Source organism: Cibotium barometz, chromosome 39 (genome assembly GCF_041138505.1).
Source record: "Cibotium barometz isolate CiBa-2024 chromosome 39, ASM4113850v1, whole genome shotgun sequence".
In the NCBI taxonomy this organism is placed as follows: Eukaryota; Viridiplantae; Streptophyta; class Polypodiopsida; order Cyatheales; family Cibotiaceae; genus Cibotium; species Cibotium barometz.
Genome location: NC_141084.1, coordinates 9,659,645 through 9,678,994, shown reverse-complemented (window position 1 = coordinate 9,678,994; position 19,350 = coordinate 9,659,645). Strand labels below are relative to the sequence as shown.

At 42.9% G+C, this 19,350-nt stretch overlaps 2 protein-coding genes across 2 annotated transcripts in view; one reads left to right on the top strand and one right to left on the bottom strand.

Moving 5' to 3' along the window:
* LOC147615699 (UDP-glucuronic acid decarboxylase 5-like) overlaps window positions 1-16,505 on the bottom strand; it is a 45,180-nt gene extending 28,675 nt beyond the window's left edge. Inside the window, exons 1-3 of the mRNA XM_086778263.1 lie at window positions 16,288-16,505; window positions 15,825-15,911; window positions 15,283-15,370 (exon numbers count right to left, since the gene is read on the bottom strand). Coding sequence (XP_086634389.1) covers window positions 15,283-15,370; window positions 15,825-15,911; window positions 16,288-16,359 — 247 coding nt within the window. The 5' untranslated portion in view covers window positions 16,360-16,505. The remainder of the gene's footprint in view (window positions 1-15,282; window positions 15,371-15,824; window positions 15,912-16,287) is intronic.
* Window positions 6,422-9,376, top strand: LOC147615700 (uncharacterized). The gene is made up of 2 exons (XM_086777966.1): window positions 6,422-7,382; window positions 7,502-9,376. Exons 1-2 carry the CDS (start codon window positions 6,814-6,816, stop codon window positions 9,066-9,068), a joined length of 2,136 nt encoding a protein of 711 aa, XP_086634092.1. The 5' UTR covers window positions 6,422-6,813; the 3' UTR covers window positions 9,069-9,376.
* Window positions 16,506-19,350: the final 2,845 nt, after the last annotated feature.

The window sequence follows — 19,350 nt, the reverse complement described above, 5'->3', positions numbered from 1 at the left end:
CGAAAAAAAAAACGTAAGGAAAGCATCGTTTTTAGTGCTTTCGTTTTTTGTTTTTTTTAGGGGAGTTTAAATTTTTTAAAAAGGTTTAAAAGTCTTCCCCTCTCTAAGGTTTCCAAGGTTTTTATTTTTTTAAGACAAGAGAATATATATATCCATATATATATATTAATATATATATATATATATATATATATATATATATATATATTCACGAAAAAAAACACAAAAGCTAAAGCAAAAGCTAAGCCTAGCTTTTCGAGTTTTTTTTGGCTTTTGGGAAACCTTTATAAACCCCCTCACGTGGGCTTCTTGCCACACATCTCTCGAGTTCTCAAGTTCTCAAGTTTTCAAGCTCTCAAGCTCTCGAATTCGCTCGCACTTTCATTGTGCAAAGATCGAATTTTCTCTCCACGTACCCTCTTCACGATGTCGACCCAAGAATCAGAGCTGGAGCCCCTCGTGGAACGCGAAGGCTTGCCGGCTACGGAAGGCACTGATGCCGATCTTTTTGACGAGTTTGTGTCAAAATCAGATTTCCAAGAGTTCAAAGTAGCTCTCGAAGCTTCTTCGACGGAACGTCAGGCACAAATCGCAGCCCAGATGCAGGCTTTGCAGAACTCCATCGCTCTCTTGACCACTACCCTCTCTACTTTCTCGGGAATGGATACCTTGGCTTCAGCTTTAGGCCCCAATATTACTCCGGAACCGTTCGGGGGCGAGCAAAAGCAGAGAACCAAGGAGATCGTGGACACTTGGCTACACAAGTGGCGAGTTCACTTTCAGTTTCATCCATATGATGATGGAAAGAAGATCCAGTTAGCAGCAGGTTTCTTGTCCGGCAAAGCTTTGCTTTGGTGGAAGGAACTTAACCCAAAGCCAACGACTTGGGCACAATTTGAAGACGTCTTCAAGAAAGAATTCCTCAAGAAAGAGGATGATTATGATGTTGTTGCCCGGTTTTCAGCTTTGACCATGACCTCGCAGCACCTCGCTTATGAGGTCTACCTCCAGAAGTTTCGTGACTTGCAGATGAAAGCTACAAAGATGGATCCCACTACTCTGTTGGGGTTTTTCGTAGCTGGTTTATCCGACTCGTACCGATTACAGATTAAAAATAACAAATGTAAAACATTGGACGAGGCCATTCATTCAGCTCGTATCTATGATGATACGATGGTCTCTTCCAAGTCGAAACCCGTTACCGAGCAGGGGAACAAGCATAAAAGAAAGTTCTCCGCACCTATGGCTAACACGACTGAAGGCAAGTCTTCGGACCAACCTTCGAAGAATACAAGTTCGACACCAGCCAAGAAGAAACGACTCCTTAGGGCTTTGAAGCTCAAGAAGGAAGGACGTTGTTTTATCTGCGAAGAAAAAGGACACATGCGTAATGAGTGCCCGAAGAAAAAGGGTACCAAGTCAAACACAGGACCCAAGCCAAAGGCAGCTAACCAGTTGTCTTTGACAGATACGTCAATTACTGTACTTTCTCGCCCTAGTACTTGTTCTGATTGTCTGTTCAATTCTAAGGTATTTGGCATGCATGATCTTCTCCGAGTTTATGGAGAAGTGAATGGCCATAAGGTTCACATTCTTTTAGACCCTGGCAGTTCGCATAACTTTGTTAACTATAAACTTGTGCAGAAATTGAGTCTTGATACGACACTCAGCGACCATACCTATGAGGTACGTCTACCTGCGGGAAGACAAGTTTGGGATCGCAAGGTCGAGATGCTTCCAATCCAGATTCAGGACTACAAAGATACTCTGGAATGCTATGTTATGCATCTGGAAAATGTAGACTTGTTATTAGGGATTGAGTGGTTTAAGACTCTTGACGTCCAGATAGATTGGTCTAGTCATATTTTTTCTTTTCAGCATAGGGACACCAAGTATAGTATTTTAGGTGATTGTATTCATCCCTCTCAGGGACCTCTTGTAAATAAAATTGATTTTGGAAATATAATGGATTCTTCTTTGTACACCGCTTTCCATTGTGTCTTGATTCCACTTTCTTCTTTTCTCATCCCTTCGTTGGATGTGAATGAATTAAGTGTGTTTGAAAGCAAAGAATTACAGAAGATACTTGATTCGTTTCAAGATGTATTTCCTAAGGAATTGCCATCGGGTTTACCACCTGAACGGGCAGTAGATCATCGTATTGACTTGATCCCTGGTGCTCATCCTGTGAGTATTCCACCTTATAGGATGAGCCAAGCTAAGGAAGATGAGTTGGCTAAACAACTCGCAGATTATTTGAGGATGGGCCAGATCCGTCCAAGTAAATCACCTTGGGGTGCACCTGTGTTGCTTAGGAGAAAGAAGGACAATACTTGGAGAATGTGTATAGATTACAAGAGATTGAACAAGCTGACTATTAAGAACCGTTATCCTCTCCCTAGATCAGATGACCTAATTGACCGGTTAGCAGGAGCAAAATATTTCACGAAGATAGATTTACGTACTGGCTATCACAAGATACGTATTCACGAAAGGCATGTCGAAAGAACCGCCTTTCGGACTAGGTATGGCCATTACGAGTTTCTCGTATTACCTTTTGGGTTAACCAATGCTCCAACCACTTTCCAGCAAATGATGAACGATCTTTTTCGTGAACATTTGGGGAAATTTGTGGCGGTGTTCCTGGATGATATTTTGATATATAGCCGTACTCTTGAGGATCATGTCAGACACCTCACGATTGTCTTATCTATTTTAAGACAGAATCGACTATATGCTAAGTTGAGTAAATGTGAGTTCTTTATGACCGACATCATTTACTTGGGACACAAGAACACTAGAGATGGATTGAGCATTGACTATGACCGAGTTCAGAAGGTTTTGGACTGGCCTATACCACGAACAGTGAAACAACTTCGTTCAATTCTCGGTTTTGTTGTTTTTCTTCGGAAATCTGTACGGGAGTACTCTCAGCTCACACTACCGATGACCAACTTATTGAAAGGTCGTGGACGTAAGTCCAATCAGCCTATCACTTGGAATAACGATTTGGATATGGCCTTCAGACTTTTGAAAGATAAAAGTCAAGGAAGCACCTATCTTAGCATTACCTGATCCTAGTCGGCCTTATGTTCTTGAAACTGATGCCAGTGACTATGCTATCGGGGCTGCTTTATTTCAAGATGGTAGACCGGTTGCTTTTGAAAGTAAAAAGCTAGACGACACTCAATCTCGTTGGCCAACCCTTGAGAAGGAGCTTTATGCTGTGATTCATGCTCTCAAGGTTTGGAGACATTATTTATATGGCTCCAAGTTTGTGGTATTGACTGATCATCAGTCAATCAAGTATGTGTGTGATGCGGATGATTTGAGAGGAAGGAAAGCTCGTTGGGCAGAGTTAATGCAAGATTTTGATTTTGAGATCCGTTATCGGAAAGGGTCCATGAATAATATTGCAGATGCGCTTAGTCGGATTAGAGAGGTAAATACTTTGTCGTTCACCGAGATTTCTACTGACTTATTTCAGTCATTGAGAGGGCTTTGCAGGACAACTGATAGTTATTTTGGTCCATTTTGGCAGAAGATCCAGGACGGGAGCTCATTGATTGACCAAGACTCGGTGACTGAGCAGTCTACCATTCAGGCTGCAGGAGGTCAGTGGATGATTCGGAATGGTTTGCTATTCCGTAATGACAAAATTTGTGTACCACAGATCCCGGACATTAGGTCCAAGATTCTGAGGGAGTGTCACGACGCCCCTTCTGCTGGACACCCTGGGGTACATAGGACGCTATCATTAGTGAAACACACTTTTTATTGGCCGAAGATGAAAGGGTATGTAGAAGATTATGTTCTCAAGTGTCAGATTTGTCAGGCAAATAAAGCTGAACGCTTTAGACAGGCTGGGTTGTTGCATCCTTTGCAAATCCTAGGTAATAAGTGGGAAAGTATTTCCATGGATTTTATTACCGGATTGCCAAGAACACATCAAGGCCACGATTCTATTTGGGTTGTGGTAGATCGCTTGACAAAGATGGCTAGATTTTTACCGACCCGGAAGACTATTACAGCTACGCAATTAGCTCGGCAGTTTATCGAGCAATTGTTTAGACTGTACGGGTTACCGCAGGACATAGTCAGTGATAGGGACTCTAAGTTTACGAGTGATTTTTGGAAACTTGTTTTTGAGAAGTTGGAAACAACTTTGAATTTGAGTTCCTTAGATCATCCTCAATCTGATGGCCAGACTGAAAGAGTGAATCAGATTTTGGAGGATATGCTTCGAGCATATGTATCCAAAAGACAAAGTTCATGGGAGGATTATCTTCCTATGTTAGAATTTGCATATAACAGTACTAAGCATACGAGTACAGGATTTAGTCCTTTCATGCTTATGTATGGTTTTCAACCAAGATCACCTGTTACAGTAGGATTCTCAGGACTTCAGCATGATGCAACACGTAATTTTTTGCAAGATATGCAAGAAATGTTACAAGTTGCGAAGGAATCTATTAGAAGTGCTCAAGACCGAGACAGGTTTTACTCTAATAGACATCGTTCACCTAGAGAGTTCTCTGAAGGAACGATGGTGTATTTGCGAGTTCCAAAAGATTCCGAGACTTTACGGACAGGTAGATCTCCGAAATTATCCCCTAGATACTGTGGACCATTTCGTGTTTCACGACGGATTGGTTCAGTTGCATATGAATTGGATTTGCCTTCTCATGTGAAAGTTCATCCTGTATTTCATGTCAGTAGACTTAAGGAAGTACTGGGTGGAGCAGATCAGTTAGTTACTCCTCAAGAAATTATAGATGTCCAAGACATGACATTTGTTCCGCACGAACCTGAAAAGATTCTTGGATTTCGTGAACGAAGATTGCGTCATACGCTTATCACGGAATACAAGATCAAGTGAAAGGATCGTGTTGAGGAGGATGCTACATGGGAGACATTGACTTCTCTTCAGAGAGATTACCCTGGCTTTTTAGTGAGCTCACGAGTGAGCTCTTAGAGGAAGGGGAGTATGTCATGTGCACAATGGGTATCTACCGTGTGCTATACGCATGCAAGACTAGTTTCGAGGCTTGGGGAAGCTTGGAACTAGGCAGGCTGATTGACGAGCTGAGTTAGGGAAATACTAACGGGCGGGCACCCAAGTATGGACGGACGGGCACCCAAGTGTGGACGCCCGATGACCGGCCAAGAGTCTATAAAAGGGTGGCCAAGGTTAGTTATTAATATAGAAAGTCTCGCGAGTTTGTGAGAGCTCTATGGTCTTGGAGCCTGGATCTAGTGCAGACGTGCACTTGCTTTATGCAGCCGAGGCTGGCAGCAATCTCGAGGCCCGCGAGGGTAGCTTCGTGGCGGTATGGGACGTCACGAGGAGGAGATTGGTCGGTACGTCAACCTAGTTAGCTCAGCTCGTGGCTCGGTGGGGACAGCCAAGACTGTGGGCTCGCCCACGGCTGTCATGATTGGGAGGTGAGTCAGGCCTGCACCCCCTTGCTTGTTTGTTGTTCATTTGTTTACAGGATTCGAGTTTCGAACCAAGATCGATCACGAGGGGATCCGTGGGGATTTGGCATGTGGAAACAACATTGGGACAGTTCTCATGCAAGAAGGACATGTGATAGCCTATGAGAGTAGAATATTGCAAGATGCCGAGAAGCATTTACAGGTTTATGAGAAAGAGATGTTGGCTGTAATTCATGCTCTTTCTACATGGAAACACTATTTGCTTGGGGCTGATTTCACTGTACAGACAAATCATCAGACCTTGCATTATTTCCTTACACGCAAACTAAGCTTTCAGAGAAGCATATGCGATGGGCAAACTTTTTGTCTATGTTCCACTTCCAGATTGTGCATGTGGAAGGCAAAAAGAATGTTGTGGCAGATGCTTTGTTACGCAAGCCACAGGTCTCAGCAGTTTCACTTGCTTATCATCATGAGCTTGATGAAATGAAAGAGCAGTATGCCCATGATGAGGACTTTGAAGGTTGTATGATCAGATATCTCAGGGTCAGCGGCATGAGCACTATACTCTCAAAGATGGGTTTTTGTTGATGCATGGTAGACTGTGTTACCAGGCAATTGCGCCTCAAGGTTATGATTGAAAGTCATGCTCCACCGTATGCAGGTCATAGAGGTATTGACGCCACGGTAAAAGCAGTGGAGACTTTCTTTTATTGGCCAACCTTGAGAAGAGATGTTGATGCTTTTGTTAAGCAATGCATCGTATGTCAGAAGGTAAAGTTTGATCGTCAAGACACCAGGGCAGAGTCACACGGGGACGCGGGGACGGCCCTTAGGGACGCGGGGACGGCCCTTAGGGACGCGGGACGCGGGGATAGGGACGGCCGGGGACGGAGGGACGCACAGGAGACGCGGTGCAGAATGGGGATGCAGAAAGTCGTCCCGGGGACGCATTCCCGAAACGTGGGACGGACAGGGGACGCCTCCAACGGCCAGAAACGGCCAGAAACGAGCAAATTTCCAGCTATAAAAGAAGGCACACTTTAGGACTTTTCTCCACACTCAAGTTTGAAGCTTCAAGCCTCATTGCTCAAGCCTCAAGCTTCCAAAGTTCCAAGTTCCATTGTCCAAGCCTCAAGGCCCAAGTGGCAAGTTAGCCCTCTCTCTCTCTCTATACTATCTACATTGTGCCAACTTCCAAGCCATCTCTCTCTCTCTCTCTCTCTCTCTCTCTCTCTCTCTCTCTCTCTCTCTCTCTCTCTCTCCAAGTTCCATGATCCATCCCTCTTGAGACTTGCAAGCCTCAAGAGTCAAGCGGCAACTTGCAACTCTCTATTGCACCCTTCTTCCCTCTCTCTCACACTATCATCATTCATGGCATCTCAAGGTGAAGGCGCCGCCGCCACATCTTCCATTGCGGGCTCTTCACGAAGGAGGCCGGCGGTGCACACATGGTCATGGTGGGATGAGGTCCACTACACTAGTCGTGGAGTGGGCGGTGGTTCAAGGGCATGGAATTGCAAGCTTTGTTCCTACAAGAGAAGTGGCGGCGCCAACAAAGTGCGAGCTCACTTTTTGCACGAGGCCGGTCATCAAGTGCAATTTTACTCACGCATTACTCCTGAGAAGCGAGCGGAGCTTCTTGAGAAGCTCAAGGTTTATGAGGCGGCCGAGGCAGCAAAGAGAGGGCGACATGTTGCCGTTGATCCTCATGATGTGGTGAGAGCACGAGAGCAACCGACGCCAATGGAGGTGGAGAGGAACCCAAATCTTGCTTCAAGCTCTCAACCATTCAAGTCCACTCCATCCACATCGGGTGCCTCCATTCCCATCCGCCGTCAATCCACTCTTAACGAGAATTGGAACCCAAAATTGAAGGATGAGGTGGATAGGTCGGTGGCTAGGTTCTTCTACCACGACCACATTGCGTTTCAAGCGGCACGGTGAGAGTCGAGACTCAATTCTCTTCACTCTTTTTTTTTTTAATGTCTCATGCTTCAAAGCATTTGTCATATTGCCAAAAAAAGCTAACATGCTACATGGTTTTCCTTACTTGAAATAGGTCTCCTTACTTCCGTGAGATGGCCACAAAGATTGGGGAATATGGCCCCTCTTATGTGCCACCTTCATCGGAAAAGATTCGCACCACTTTGCTTGATAGGGAGAAGTTGGCCGTTGAGCACGCGGCGGCGGATACAGAGGCAACGTGGGAGACTAACGGAGTCTCTCTCATTGTAGACGGATGGAGTGACACGCGCAAGCGCTCCATCCATGGAGTGGTGGCCTACTCAAGGGGCAAAGTGTACTTCATCGAGTCACATGATGCGAGTGACACTGGGAAGGCCGTGGATGTGCTTGCCGCGGAATGGGCGTCCACGATCGAGGTCATTGGGCCGGAGCTTGTGGTCGGCATGGTGGCGGATGGAGAGGCGTCAAATAGGGCAGCCGGGACCATTATTGAGTCAATGTATCCATCCATCACAGTTTCTTTTTGCATGGCCCATTGTCTCAACAACCTCCTCAAAGACATAGGTGCCTTGCCATGGATTGCACCCACCATTGAGCAGGCTAACCAGCTTGTATCCTTTGTCCTCAACCACCAAAGGCTGCGACGTGAGTTCTCTAAAAGGAGCACTCTTTCCCTCCTCAAGTATTCTGAGACAAGGTTTGCATACAACTTCCTCATGCTAGGCCGCTTGTCTACATGTGGTGGAGCCCTAAGAGGGCTTTTCCTTAGTGATGAATTTTCTGCCATGCCGGAGTCAAAATCGGCAACAGGGAGAACGTGCCGAGATCGCGCCGACGATGCTGCTTGGTGGGAGAAGGTGAAGACACTCGACGCCTTGGTCAAGCCTATTGTTCACCTTCTACGAGTCATTGACGGCCGTGAACCATGTATCGGCAAGGTCTATGAGGCCATGGATCGCATGATCGAGTCACTCGAGCAGCTTGTGCCAGACAGGGCCGAGTTTGAGGAGATCCACTCATTATGTGAGTCCAGGTGGAACTCCTACTACTCCCCTCTTCATGCGGCTGCCTTTGTGGTTGATCCAGAGTTCCAGGGCAGAAAGCAAGAGGCCGACAAGGAAGTAAGAAGGGGATGGCGGATCATTCTGGAGCGCTTAGAGCCCGACCCTACCATCAGGCGGAAGATCAGAGACCAGCTATCTCAGTACAGGACGCGGCAGGGATCTTTTGGATGTTTAGATGCACAGCTTGACCGCCTCAAGATTGGGTCTCCTCTTTGGTGGGAGGATTACGGATCAGATGGGCCGGAGTTGCAGCGCTTGGCTATTCGCATCCTTAGCCAGGCTGTGAGCTCTAGTTGCTTGGAGCAACTTTGGAGCGTTTACAGTCACATTGCCTCTAAGAAGAGGAACCGCCTTGAAGTGCAAAGGGCAAGTGATTTGGTTTTTGTGAGCGCTAACTTGCGCATGCTATGTGCGACAGCAACAGGGAAGGCGGATCCCTTCACCGAATGGGAGATGGCACAGCAGGATCCTGCAGCTCAGGAGCATCTTGAGGAGGTAGAGGAGGAGCTACAGCCTGAGGGGGAGGAGGAGGCTTCAAATGGCATCGACGACTTCGACTTCCAAGCCTCCCGCGAGGCTAGCACTTCAGGAGCTTGAGGCTTGACTCTTGAGCCTTGAGCCATCTCACCTTTTTTGTGCCCACTGCCAATGGCCATGATCTATTGTGATCTATCATCTATGATCTATCTAGTATCTCTATTTTGTACCCACTCTTTTTTGTAACCCTCACTGCCCATGAGGCATGTACTTATCTCTTTGTATCTATCAGACTATCAATCACATAATCAGTGTGCCATCGATGTTTTATTAGCGCATTTTGCTCAAAATGACTCGTTTTTTTGTCTATTCGGTGTAAAATTTTGTTCAAAGTGTGTCTCTATATGTATGTCATGCATACAACTCCTAAATTGCTTTTAAAAAAGAGGTGTTTTTTTTTTTTGCCGTTCCCGACCCCGTCCCCGGGACGGCACTTCCCCGTCCCCGTCCCCGTCCCCGTCCCCTGTCCCCATGTGACTCTGCACCAGGGTTACTACAGCCTTTACCTATTCCAAATAGACCATCGGAGAGCATTGCTATGGATTTTATATTTGATCTTCCACGGACACAAACGGGCAATGATGGCATTTGGACTATCATATGCAGGTTCAATAAGCAGGCTCATTTCATTCCCGTGCGTAAGACGATCATAGTTGATCATATGGTGAAGTTGTTCATGGCGAACATTTTCAAGTATCATGGCTTGCCTACGTCTATCATTAGTGACCCCGTGATCCACGGATGATGAGTTTATTTTGGAGAGGGTTGTTTGACAACATGGATACAACTCTCAAGTTTTTATCTTCATTTCATCCACAAACAGATGGTCAATCAGAAGAGGCTAACTCTACAGTGTTAGATCTTCTTAAGTGTTATGTGTCAGAGCACAAGCAACAATGGGAAAAGTATCTTCCTTTGGTGGAGTTTGCATATAACAACACTGTCCATACCTCGACGGGCAAGGCGCCTTTTGAGATTGTGGAAGGAGGGAAGAAGGTACCACCCATTTTGCACACAAAGGATAAGATCTTTGAGGCTGATCAGTATGTGAGAATATGGATGAAGCTTATCGGAGAGTTAAGTTGGCACTCCAGAAAACTCAGCAAAAGCAAAAGAAAGCAGCAGACCGTCACAGACGTGCTTTAGAGTTTGCATTGGGTGATTGAGTTCTTTTGCGATTTGAAAAGGCTAGGCTCAAGAAGATGAAGGGTAAAGAGCGCTTATTCCCTAAGTTGAGCATGCGCTATTATGGGCCTTTTCAAGTATTGGAAAAGATTGGTGAGGTGGCCTATCGCTTGAAGCTACCAGATCACTGGAGGATTCACAATGCATTTCATGTGAGTCTCCTTAGACCTTTCCGTGGGGATGTGCCTGAGGATGTATCAGATGAGGCTCAGCCGGAAGTTGAGGAACTTGATGAGGTTCTTATTCCAGAGCAGATACTGGCACATAAGGAAAGAAAGGTACTAGGTAAAGTTTCCCGTCGCTATCTTGTGAAGTTCAAGAACTATTCACCGATGGATGCGAAGTGGATGGAGGAAGCTGACTTAACAGATTCACCTCAGGTTTTGCAGCTTTATCTCAATGCCTTTGAGTTGGAGCCGACTCTTGTTATGGCTCATTCAGGTTCAGCAGAGCATGGGTCTGGAGCATTGCCTGATGCTCAAGAGGGGGGTAGCACCTCCACTCCCTTGATACAGACAGGCTCAGATGACATCTAGAGGTCGCTTGGTGCAGTTTTTGTCTCACCCGAAGGTACTAATGGCTGACAGTACATCTGTTTATGGGACTTCTATGATATATGTGTACTAGTCACATTCGATGTTGTGGTTGTGTATGGTTCACAGTGGTATACAACTTGGACTACTACTACACCATTGGTTTGCAGTAAATGTTGTTACATGTGCATGGCTTAGAGAGATTGGGACGCTGATCTTGCCATATTGTATATTTCACTTTGGATATTTTGCTATATCACCAGATTGCAATCGAGGACGCTTGCCATTTTTCAAGAGGGGGGTATGTCATGACCCTGTGAAAATGGAACAGCACAAGTGTGGGCATGGTGGTTGCTGAGCAAAATAGATTCATATTTGGGATGCCCAGACAAATGTTATGAGGTGTGGACACCTTCAAATGTGAAGGGGGACCGGAACATTAATGAATTTTAATGTTTTATCCATGGGTGGCCCCTAGGAACTTTAATGAATTTTAAAGTAAGCGACCTAGGATATTTTTGGAGAGGAGCAACTCCACTTTTGGAGTTACACACCTCTCTCATCTCTCTCTCTCTTGCTTTTTGGGAGGCATGCAAGAAACCTACGTGGAGGAGAGGAAGGTCGATTGGTTGCTGCTGGTGTTTGGCTGCGTATAGAAGTGCCCGTACAGACAGGCCATACAGTCCACGTGGAGGCTGCCCGTACAATCGGCTGCTGCAAGTACAGGGTACTGCTACTGCAAGTTCAAGTGGCGCTGACAGGGACTGAAAGCAAGTACAATCCGTGCTGCAGATTTTGGCGACAGCTGTGCTGTTGGTACAGGTGTACGGACAGGTACAGGGTCAGGCGGCGCTGGTTCAGTCTGCGCTGGCAAGAACAGACAACAGGCGGCTGCTGTGCAGATGCTGACCTGTACGGTACATGCGGCTGCAGACTTGTACGGACAGGTACATGTGACAAGGAAACCTCTGTCCAGCTGGTACAATCGAGTATAGTACAGACCCGTACAGCTGGTACAGGCCGAGGTGAATAAAGAAATACCGAAAGGGGCGCCAAGCTTTGGGGCCAACAAGTGTGGATTTCATTTCAGTTTTGGGGCACTCTAGCTCCAGTTAATTTTGTTACTTATTTGGACTACAAGTGGAAGGGTGACTGCTAGTCTACCGCACTTTGGTTTCTACCATGAGGCCGGTTTCAGTGGGATTTGTGTAGAATGCTTGAAGAGATTAGTAACTTCACTTACAAGCATAGTAGTTAGGAAACGCGTTTCCTACAGGGAAGGAAACGTGAAAACGTTTCCGAAACGTTTCCTTGTAGGAAACGAATTTTTTTCAAGCAATTTTTTTGACTTTTTTTTTTGCCTCAAATCTAATGTTGAAATCTATACGACTCTTTTGATAAAGTTTTTTTTGGTTTCCATATGCCACTTTCCCTCATCAAGGCTGATTTATTTTATATTGTTTATGGGCATTGGGCCATGATTGTTGATTCATCATGATTCATGTGACATGAACACTTCAAACTTATAAGTTTTAACCTATGTAGTGTCATGTAAGGTTTTTTTTTTTGTGGCATGGAATGATGGATGATTGGATCATGAATCATGGATACTGGACCATGGTCTTTGAATCATGATCATTTGACATTGATGATGGATGATTATATGGTTTTTGTTATTTGTGATTCAAAGACTGTAGGCTTTAAATTGGTGTTTCCATGTATTCTATGCATTTAGTGTTATTTTTACATATTTTATACAGTATATATTTGAAATTTTGTACATGCAAAAACCTACAAGTAGGAAACTTTGGGCTGATTTTACAAAACCCATTTGAAACGCGTTTGAAACTTTTAGGAAACTCGCTTCAAACAACCCCCTAACTACTATGCTTACAAGATTATTTGCATGATCTCATGTAAATACCATATCCATTTACATTTCTTAGCATGTACTCATGCTCTTCTCATCTTCAAGGAATAGTTCCATAGCATCCAAATGATATCCACACATCAAGTGTTCATAGTATGCCCTTACCATGGCATAAGAGAAGCATAAGCAATCCAACAAAGCATCACTTAAGCATAGATTGCATCAAAGTATTTGTATGATGAAGGCTCTCTCAAATCCCTTGATTGGATATACCAATTGATTCAATCTTGCTTAATATATGTAAATCATGCAAGAGAATCTCTTATGGAATTGATCAAGAACTCCCAAACTTGATATGTGTGAATCATGCAAGAGAATCTCTTATGGAATTGATCAAGAACTCCCAAACTTGAGAAGCATGGCTTGATCATTGGTCCATTTGAAGGATTAGCTTGCTTAATGGCACCATAAGTGAATCTAATGATGGCTAGACAAGGCTAATGGCAAATTGAATAGGGTTTCCAAATGTCAAACCCTAAATCATTTCCCAAATCAAGGAAAAATGTGGAAGATGAAGAGCTAATGCCAATAGCCACTCACCATTGATTTCCCGAAACTTGTATGTCTTGTCAATGGTTGAAGTAGAAGCCTATTGTTGAAGATTTGTGGGCCTTGAATTTTCAGCTTGCCTCTTCCTCCTCATGCTCCATAATCACCAAAGATGGCTTCAAAAGCTGCTTGTAGCTTGATTGTAGCACCATGACTAAGCATCATGAGTAATCAAAGCTTAAGAATACCATGATTATGTTGGTTGATCTTGCAAAAACGAGCACAGCCCTCCACTCTCACAGCCGGATTCGCCAATTATTCACTCCATTGGAAGGCATAATGTGTATATTATACCTGCTTAAGCTTTAGCTAGGCTTGAATAAGCTTACTAACAAGCTCAAGGCTCTCATCGCTCATGAAAAACACATCTAAATGCAAAAAAAATGGTGACTGTAAGAAAAACACGCATGCGGCCAAAAATGGCGATGAAATAAGCTCTCCTTATGCTCTACTTGAAGAAGAAGATTAGTACAATCAAAACCCTAATGCAATGCCTTGCTAAACCACAGATTGAAGCCCTAAATTCCTCCAAGGTTAAGCAAGAAGAAGAGGAAGAAGTAAAACGTTTTGGATTAGCAGTTAATCAAGATTAGCAAATTCTCCCAATTTTGGTCCGGACATTCAAATTTGATGAGGCCATCCCAAAAAAATTTGGTCCACCATAACCAATAGCCCCCAAAAGCTTATGAAAATGTAAATCAAAAAGATCAAATCAACTCAAGGAGAATCACCATATCCCCATTTCTTGATCAAGAAAATCAAGAAAATCAAGAAACTCAAGAAAACTCACAAATTTTTTTAAAAAAATCCAAGAAAATGGATCAAATCAAAGCTTTGATACCAATGCAAGAAAGCAAATGACTCACTCAAGACATAGAGTAGATAACATGGGTGTAGTCACCAACTTCATCTCTAAGAGACAAGAACACCATAGAAGCTTGGGCATAAGAGCTCCAAGAAAGATAATAGTCAAAATGATCAAAAGGTTACAGTGCCCATGAGTCCTAGTTCATATAACCCAAGGCCCTCAAAATATAGATATAATTGTCCTAATCTACTTCATTACACAGAAACTTACAAGGGTTTTCCCCTCCAACTCTAACAACTGGTTATTGAACTTAGAGCATTCCAGCCCTCAAAGGGAAGTTTACCCTTCATAGGAAGGATAAACGAGGATTTCACCTATCAAAAGAAAGGCTATGTCTTCAAAATATCCAATTACGTGACCCCTAAAAGGCACCCAAATCTACTATGGGAGAAGGGTAATATGTTCTTCAAAACGAATTTCTCTCCTACCCTTCAGATTTGAGACCTGGAGCAATTCTTCACACCTTGAAACTTTTGTTTCTACTTACAAAATCTATCGCTACCTAAGACAACTGTGTCTACGATTCCTCATTCGCGGATAGGGGTTTGGCTAGCACTCACCACCCACTGAGCTAGATAGCGGCACAACCTTGGGACGGGATGCCCCTCTCCCAAGGTAGAGCTCCACAACAACTGGAACTACTCACAAATGAGCCATAATCCCAACTTTATAGCCACATGACCAGTTCACATTGCTATAAGAACTGTCCAGCCGGCCTCTAACACTAGCCACGTTATGTCCACACAACATGGGACATAACAAGAAGCCAATTAGAGGCCAATTGGTCTTGTCACCATTTGAGCTTTTGCACATATACAAAAAAAAACCCCCAAAAAAAAAACATCACCAGGGCCCGTAGCTTTGAAATCAACCACTCCCCAACCTATTGTTATCATAATCTACTACCACTAGCTATGATTTCACTTGGAAATGGTGGCGTTCGGGGGTGCATAGCAGAAGCTGCAGCTACATGCCATGCAGTATGGTTGCAAAGGCTCTTATCTGCATCACCCTTCTGAGTAGGGAAGAACCGGCCAAATAATAACACAACCAGGCACATATATGTTCCACAAACCACTTTATCGATGAGAAAAAACGGAGCCTTCTAAGATTCTCACACATTCCCCCTCTCCATAAGCCACCTTCAAAGGACTCACAAATTGCTGGGTTTTTGTTTATTACTTAAAAATTGGAATATATCTTACTAACCATGGCGAATAAGTTCAAAATTTGGATGCCCTATCCAACGCCGGATATTGTCCTTGGTTCCCGTGAAGAAGTTATCAGCGACAATAACCTGGTCAATATCATAGGCAATGGATATGAGTCTTCATAATCAGAAATTTTACGATCTGCTTTCTACAAAAAGCTCGTGCAAATCTCATTGCACATGGCAGTTCTAGAAAAAATCTATGTAATCATTTTTTGAGCATTTTGCAATATGGAAAAACTAAACATAATGTGAAGTTAGCTAGTAAAAATGAGTAAATTATACTGTAACAGTAGATCTATCAACAGACTACACAGAATGATTTGTGAAAACAGAAATGTAGCTATACCGTATATAAAAAGAGCTCTTTTGAAAAACTTTTTAAAAAACTGTTTTGAGAAAAAACGAAAATAAATTCATATCACGCCAAATAAGCTAATAAGCTTTAAATTCAGACCACCAAATTATGTTAATATTTTTAAATATTAACATTAGAAACATTTGAAAACCACTGATGTCAAAATTAAATTCGGAAATTTACCTCGTTCGTGCCGGCTTCCATCAACCGATCTACCAGATGAGATCCAATAAAACCAGCTCCTCCACTGACCAGGATGCGTTTCCTTACCTGCTTGCAGATTTACCACATGAATTTTATTTTATTTTTAAATATATACAGGGAAAAATAAATAAAACAAAGTTGAAAAAACAATTTACTTAATCCGTTAAGACAAACCGCAAAACAAGATGCAATATACGACGAGACAGGATATGATCTACGACAATGTATTTGCTTATATTGTCATTTTCTGCAACATACAATATGAATTTGCTTAAATTTGTCTAATTTTTTATCGTTTTTTTTTTCCTTCAGCAGATCCCAGCTCACAGAGAAGAGGGCGCGATTAAGCTGGTTGGAGGTTTTGCATGATGCATGCTGCTCTGATGAAGCTTTCTAGGGTTACAGAATACTGCTGCAGAAGCAGAAGAACTGAAAAACTCACCGGAGTGATAATCTTGGAGAGAGGCAAGCGAGAGGGTGTGGATCCATTGTCGGAGCCTGCGTTCCCGTCCATGTGATCAAAGTGCAAAGAAGCTGTCTATGGTGAGACAGAGGTAGCGCAGAAACAGAAGAAGATGATCGAAGAAATAAAGATGAAATGAACGCTGAGAGTGCGAGAGAGAGAGAGAGAGAGAGACACAGAGTATACATACATGTGGAGATGTATTCAAATTTAGTCGGTCCCATCCTAATTTGGTGAGCTCCCTTTATTCAAAGGGGGTTAGAGTTTCGACAAAAAGGTGAGTCAGTTTCACACGCATGGGATTGGGTGGACATTATGTGCCTCTATCTCGACACGGGGTTTGGGAAAACAATTTTAGGGAAAAGGAACTAAATCCTTTTCACCACTAAATGAGAAGACAATTGCTATTTTTGAGATGGTATTTTCTATGTGAACTTAGAAAATATAACTAAAACTTGTAAAATTTGAAAGGGTTTTATTTCCTTCTCATAAGAATTTGAGAAGGATTTTCCCGAAGTTGAACAAGTTCTAGGCTAAAGCGAACCCGTCTTTTCCCGAACCCTAGCGCCTCGACCCCCTCTATAAATAATGTGGCACGTTCCGTTTCATACATGTTCAACTTGTGCACAAGTACCATGCAGAAGCACCAATCCACCTATGAACTATGAGCTCCCCTTGTAGGTATCTCTATTCTGGTCCTTCCACTCTCTTCAAGCACTTTTAAGGAGAAATTGGGTGCAAGCATTCTAACCTTTATCTCTTTACACGATCAAACTAATGGGCTTCCTCAATTTCCCACAGTAATCAAAGTTAGACAATAGACATCTATAGGCCTACCATTTCCACCTCAACTGCATGAAGGTCCCTAGGGTGAGTCGAAGATAGTGAAACAAAGTTGTATCGGGCCGCCCCACATCGAGCCACCCCCCTCTACATGCCTCTTACTCTCATATCAACAAAGTGGATGGTTGTCATGCTCCAAGTGGATGGAGAGAGAGAGAGAGAGAGAGAGAGAGAGAGAGAGAGAGAGAGAGAGGACTACCTGTTTTGAAGGCATTATCACAAAATAATATTGGCACATTTTGTCTTGCTATCTATTTGTACTTGAGAGAAGTTGCAATGGCATTTCATTGAGTAATTTGGATGAATAAGTGTAGTTGTTAGAAGAAGGTGGTTGCAATGGCATTTCATTGAGATGGTTGTTAGCATAAGGTGAGTGGTTGTACCTAGTGTGGTTGTTCAAAAGGCCTATCAAGGATGAGTGACTTTAAAGGAATGTGAAAGGCTCTTTTATAACATTCCACTTATGGTGTATTTGATTACAATAAGCAGGCAAGACATGATGATGTGTGGTGTTTCTTCAATTTCTTACCAAATTCTTATTACATAATGTCCACCCTTTGGCTAAACGGGGATGCCCGTGATGCTAGTGAATTGGTATCGTGGGTGACACCGTATTAAATACTAGTCACCTAGTGTTATTGGTATAGCTTGAGACCATGCTTGACCGATGTATGTTATCAAAGTGTAACAAGTAGTGCCATGGTTAACGATTGTGTGTTGTCGAAGTGTAGCAAGTGGTGAGTGTAGTTGTGTTTGTGCCTATCAACGTTTCATATTGGAATTAATTGTTGTGAGCAATTAATTGGAACAACTAATGTGTTTACGTTTGTGAGATAGGTGATGAGAAGTGCGTGTGTCGCACATGGAGGAACTTGTCTATATCATCTCACATTATTATTTCATATGGGTTATTTGTTGGCCATGTGCCAAATGATTGTACATGTTATTTATGTGTGCGGCGTTGCTATTTTACTAGCATGTGTGTGTGAGAAATTTTAGTTATTTTACACTTAGTGTGTGAATAAGCTCTAGTGCTTGAGTTGTTTTTCTAAAAGTGGAAAATAGAAGTCCAATTTTATATACACAAGTATTATTAGCTCCTTGGGCTATATTTTTCAAAATACTCATATCATGAAATTGGAGCTGTACGCATGAGGAGGGAGATTGCACCCACTAGTGTGTCGATGGTGATGTCTTCTCTATTTTTATACTTTTATGGAGTTCTAGTTTTTGTAGCGCTTAATCACCACCTGATTTTTTATATTTTTTCTCCACCTCTCTATTTTAGCGTTATGCCCGAATTCTGTTTTCCGTTTTCTCTTAAATTTTTCCCATCATTGGCCGATTTCTCCTTTTTCTCTCCATTGCGTTGTGGTTGCCGCCATCCCAGTTTTTCTCTCTCTTCCCACCAATTGCCCAATAATTGCTTTTCTTTTTCTTTGATGTGTGTCGTTTGCTTTACCCTCTATTGCCATAATCCTTAAAGCTTTGATTGCTAAAGCTTATATTATAAGCTTTTACAAAGCTACACTAATAATATGCACCCAAAACGTTTTTTTGTGATTAATTAATTAGTCGGTGTGTACAAACCTTGGGTTCAAGGCACCAAAATTTGGTTATGTTTATTTATTAAGGTTTTTTGTAAGGTCAAAAATAAAAATGGTGTTGGGTCCACATGCTTTCTATTTTTGCTTTCTTTCTATCTATGTTAGCCTCCATTACATTCTATTTTTAAAGGTTGATGTCCTCCATAATGTTTCTTTTTTGGGCTCATAATGTCCTCCATAATGTTTCTTTTTTTGGGCTCACGATTTTCTTTAAAAAGGAAAGAGGGCTCATTCTTTTTCACTTGGAGGGGAGAGGTAGGGAGAGAGGGACGTTATAAAGTATTATGAAGCTTATAATACTAAAGCTTATATATACAAAGCTTTTACAACTCCTTAAGCATTTACATCCCCTCACGCCTTACCATTAAAAGCTTTCAACTCTTAAACGAAAAAGCTTTCCAAGCTCTACTTCTCAAAGCAAATTCACAACACACTTTACAAGCAACAAGAGAATTGCAATCCTAAAGGTTTCTTGTAGGGATTCCATCAAGAATTCAAAGGCAAAGTCTCATGAGTTTTCTATGGCGAGAACACGTCCACTTTGACACTACTCGACAGTCTCTTATCACTTGTGGATTTTTCTCATATCATG

What these genes read in the sequence shown, in the direction of transcription:
- LOC147615700 (XM_086777966.1), top strand. Translation starts at nt 6,814, where the DNA reads ATGGCATCTCAAGGTGAAGGCGCCGCCGCCACATCTTCCATTGCGGGC. An exon ending in ATTGCGTTTCAAGCGGCACG is followed by an intron (nt 7,383 to 7,501) that starts GTGAGAGTCGAG and finishes TACTTGAAATAG; the next exon opens with GTCTCCTTACTTCCGTGAGA.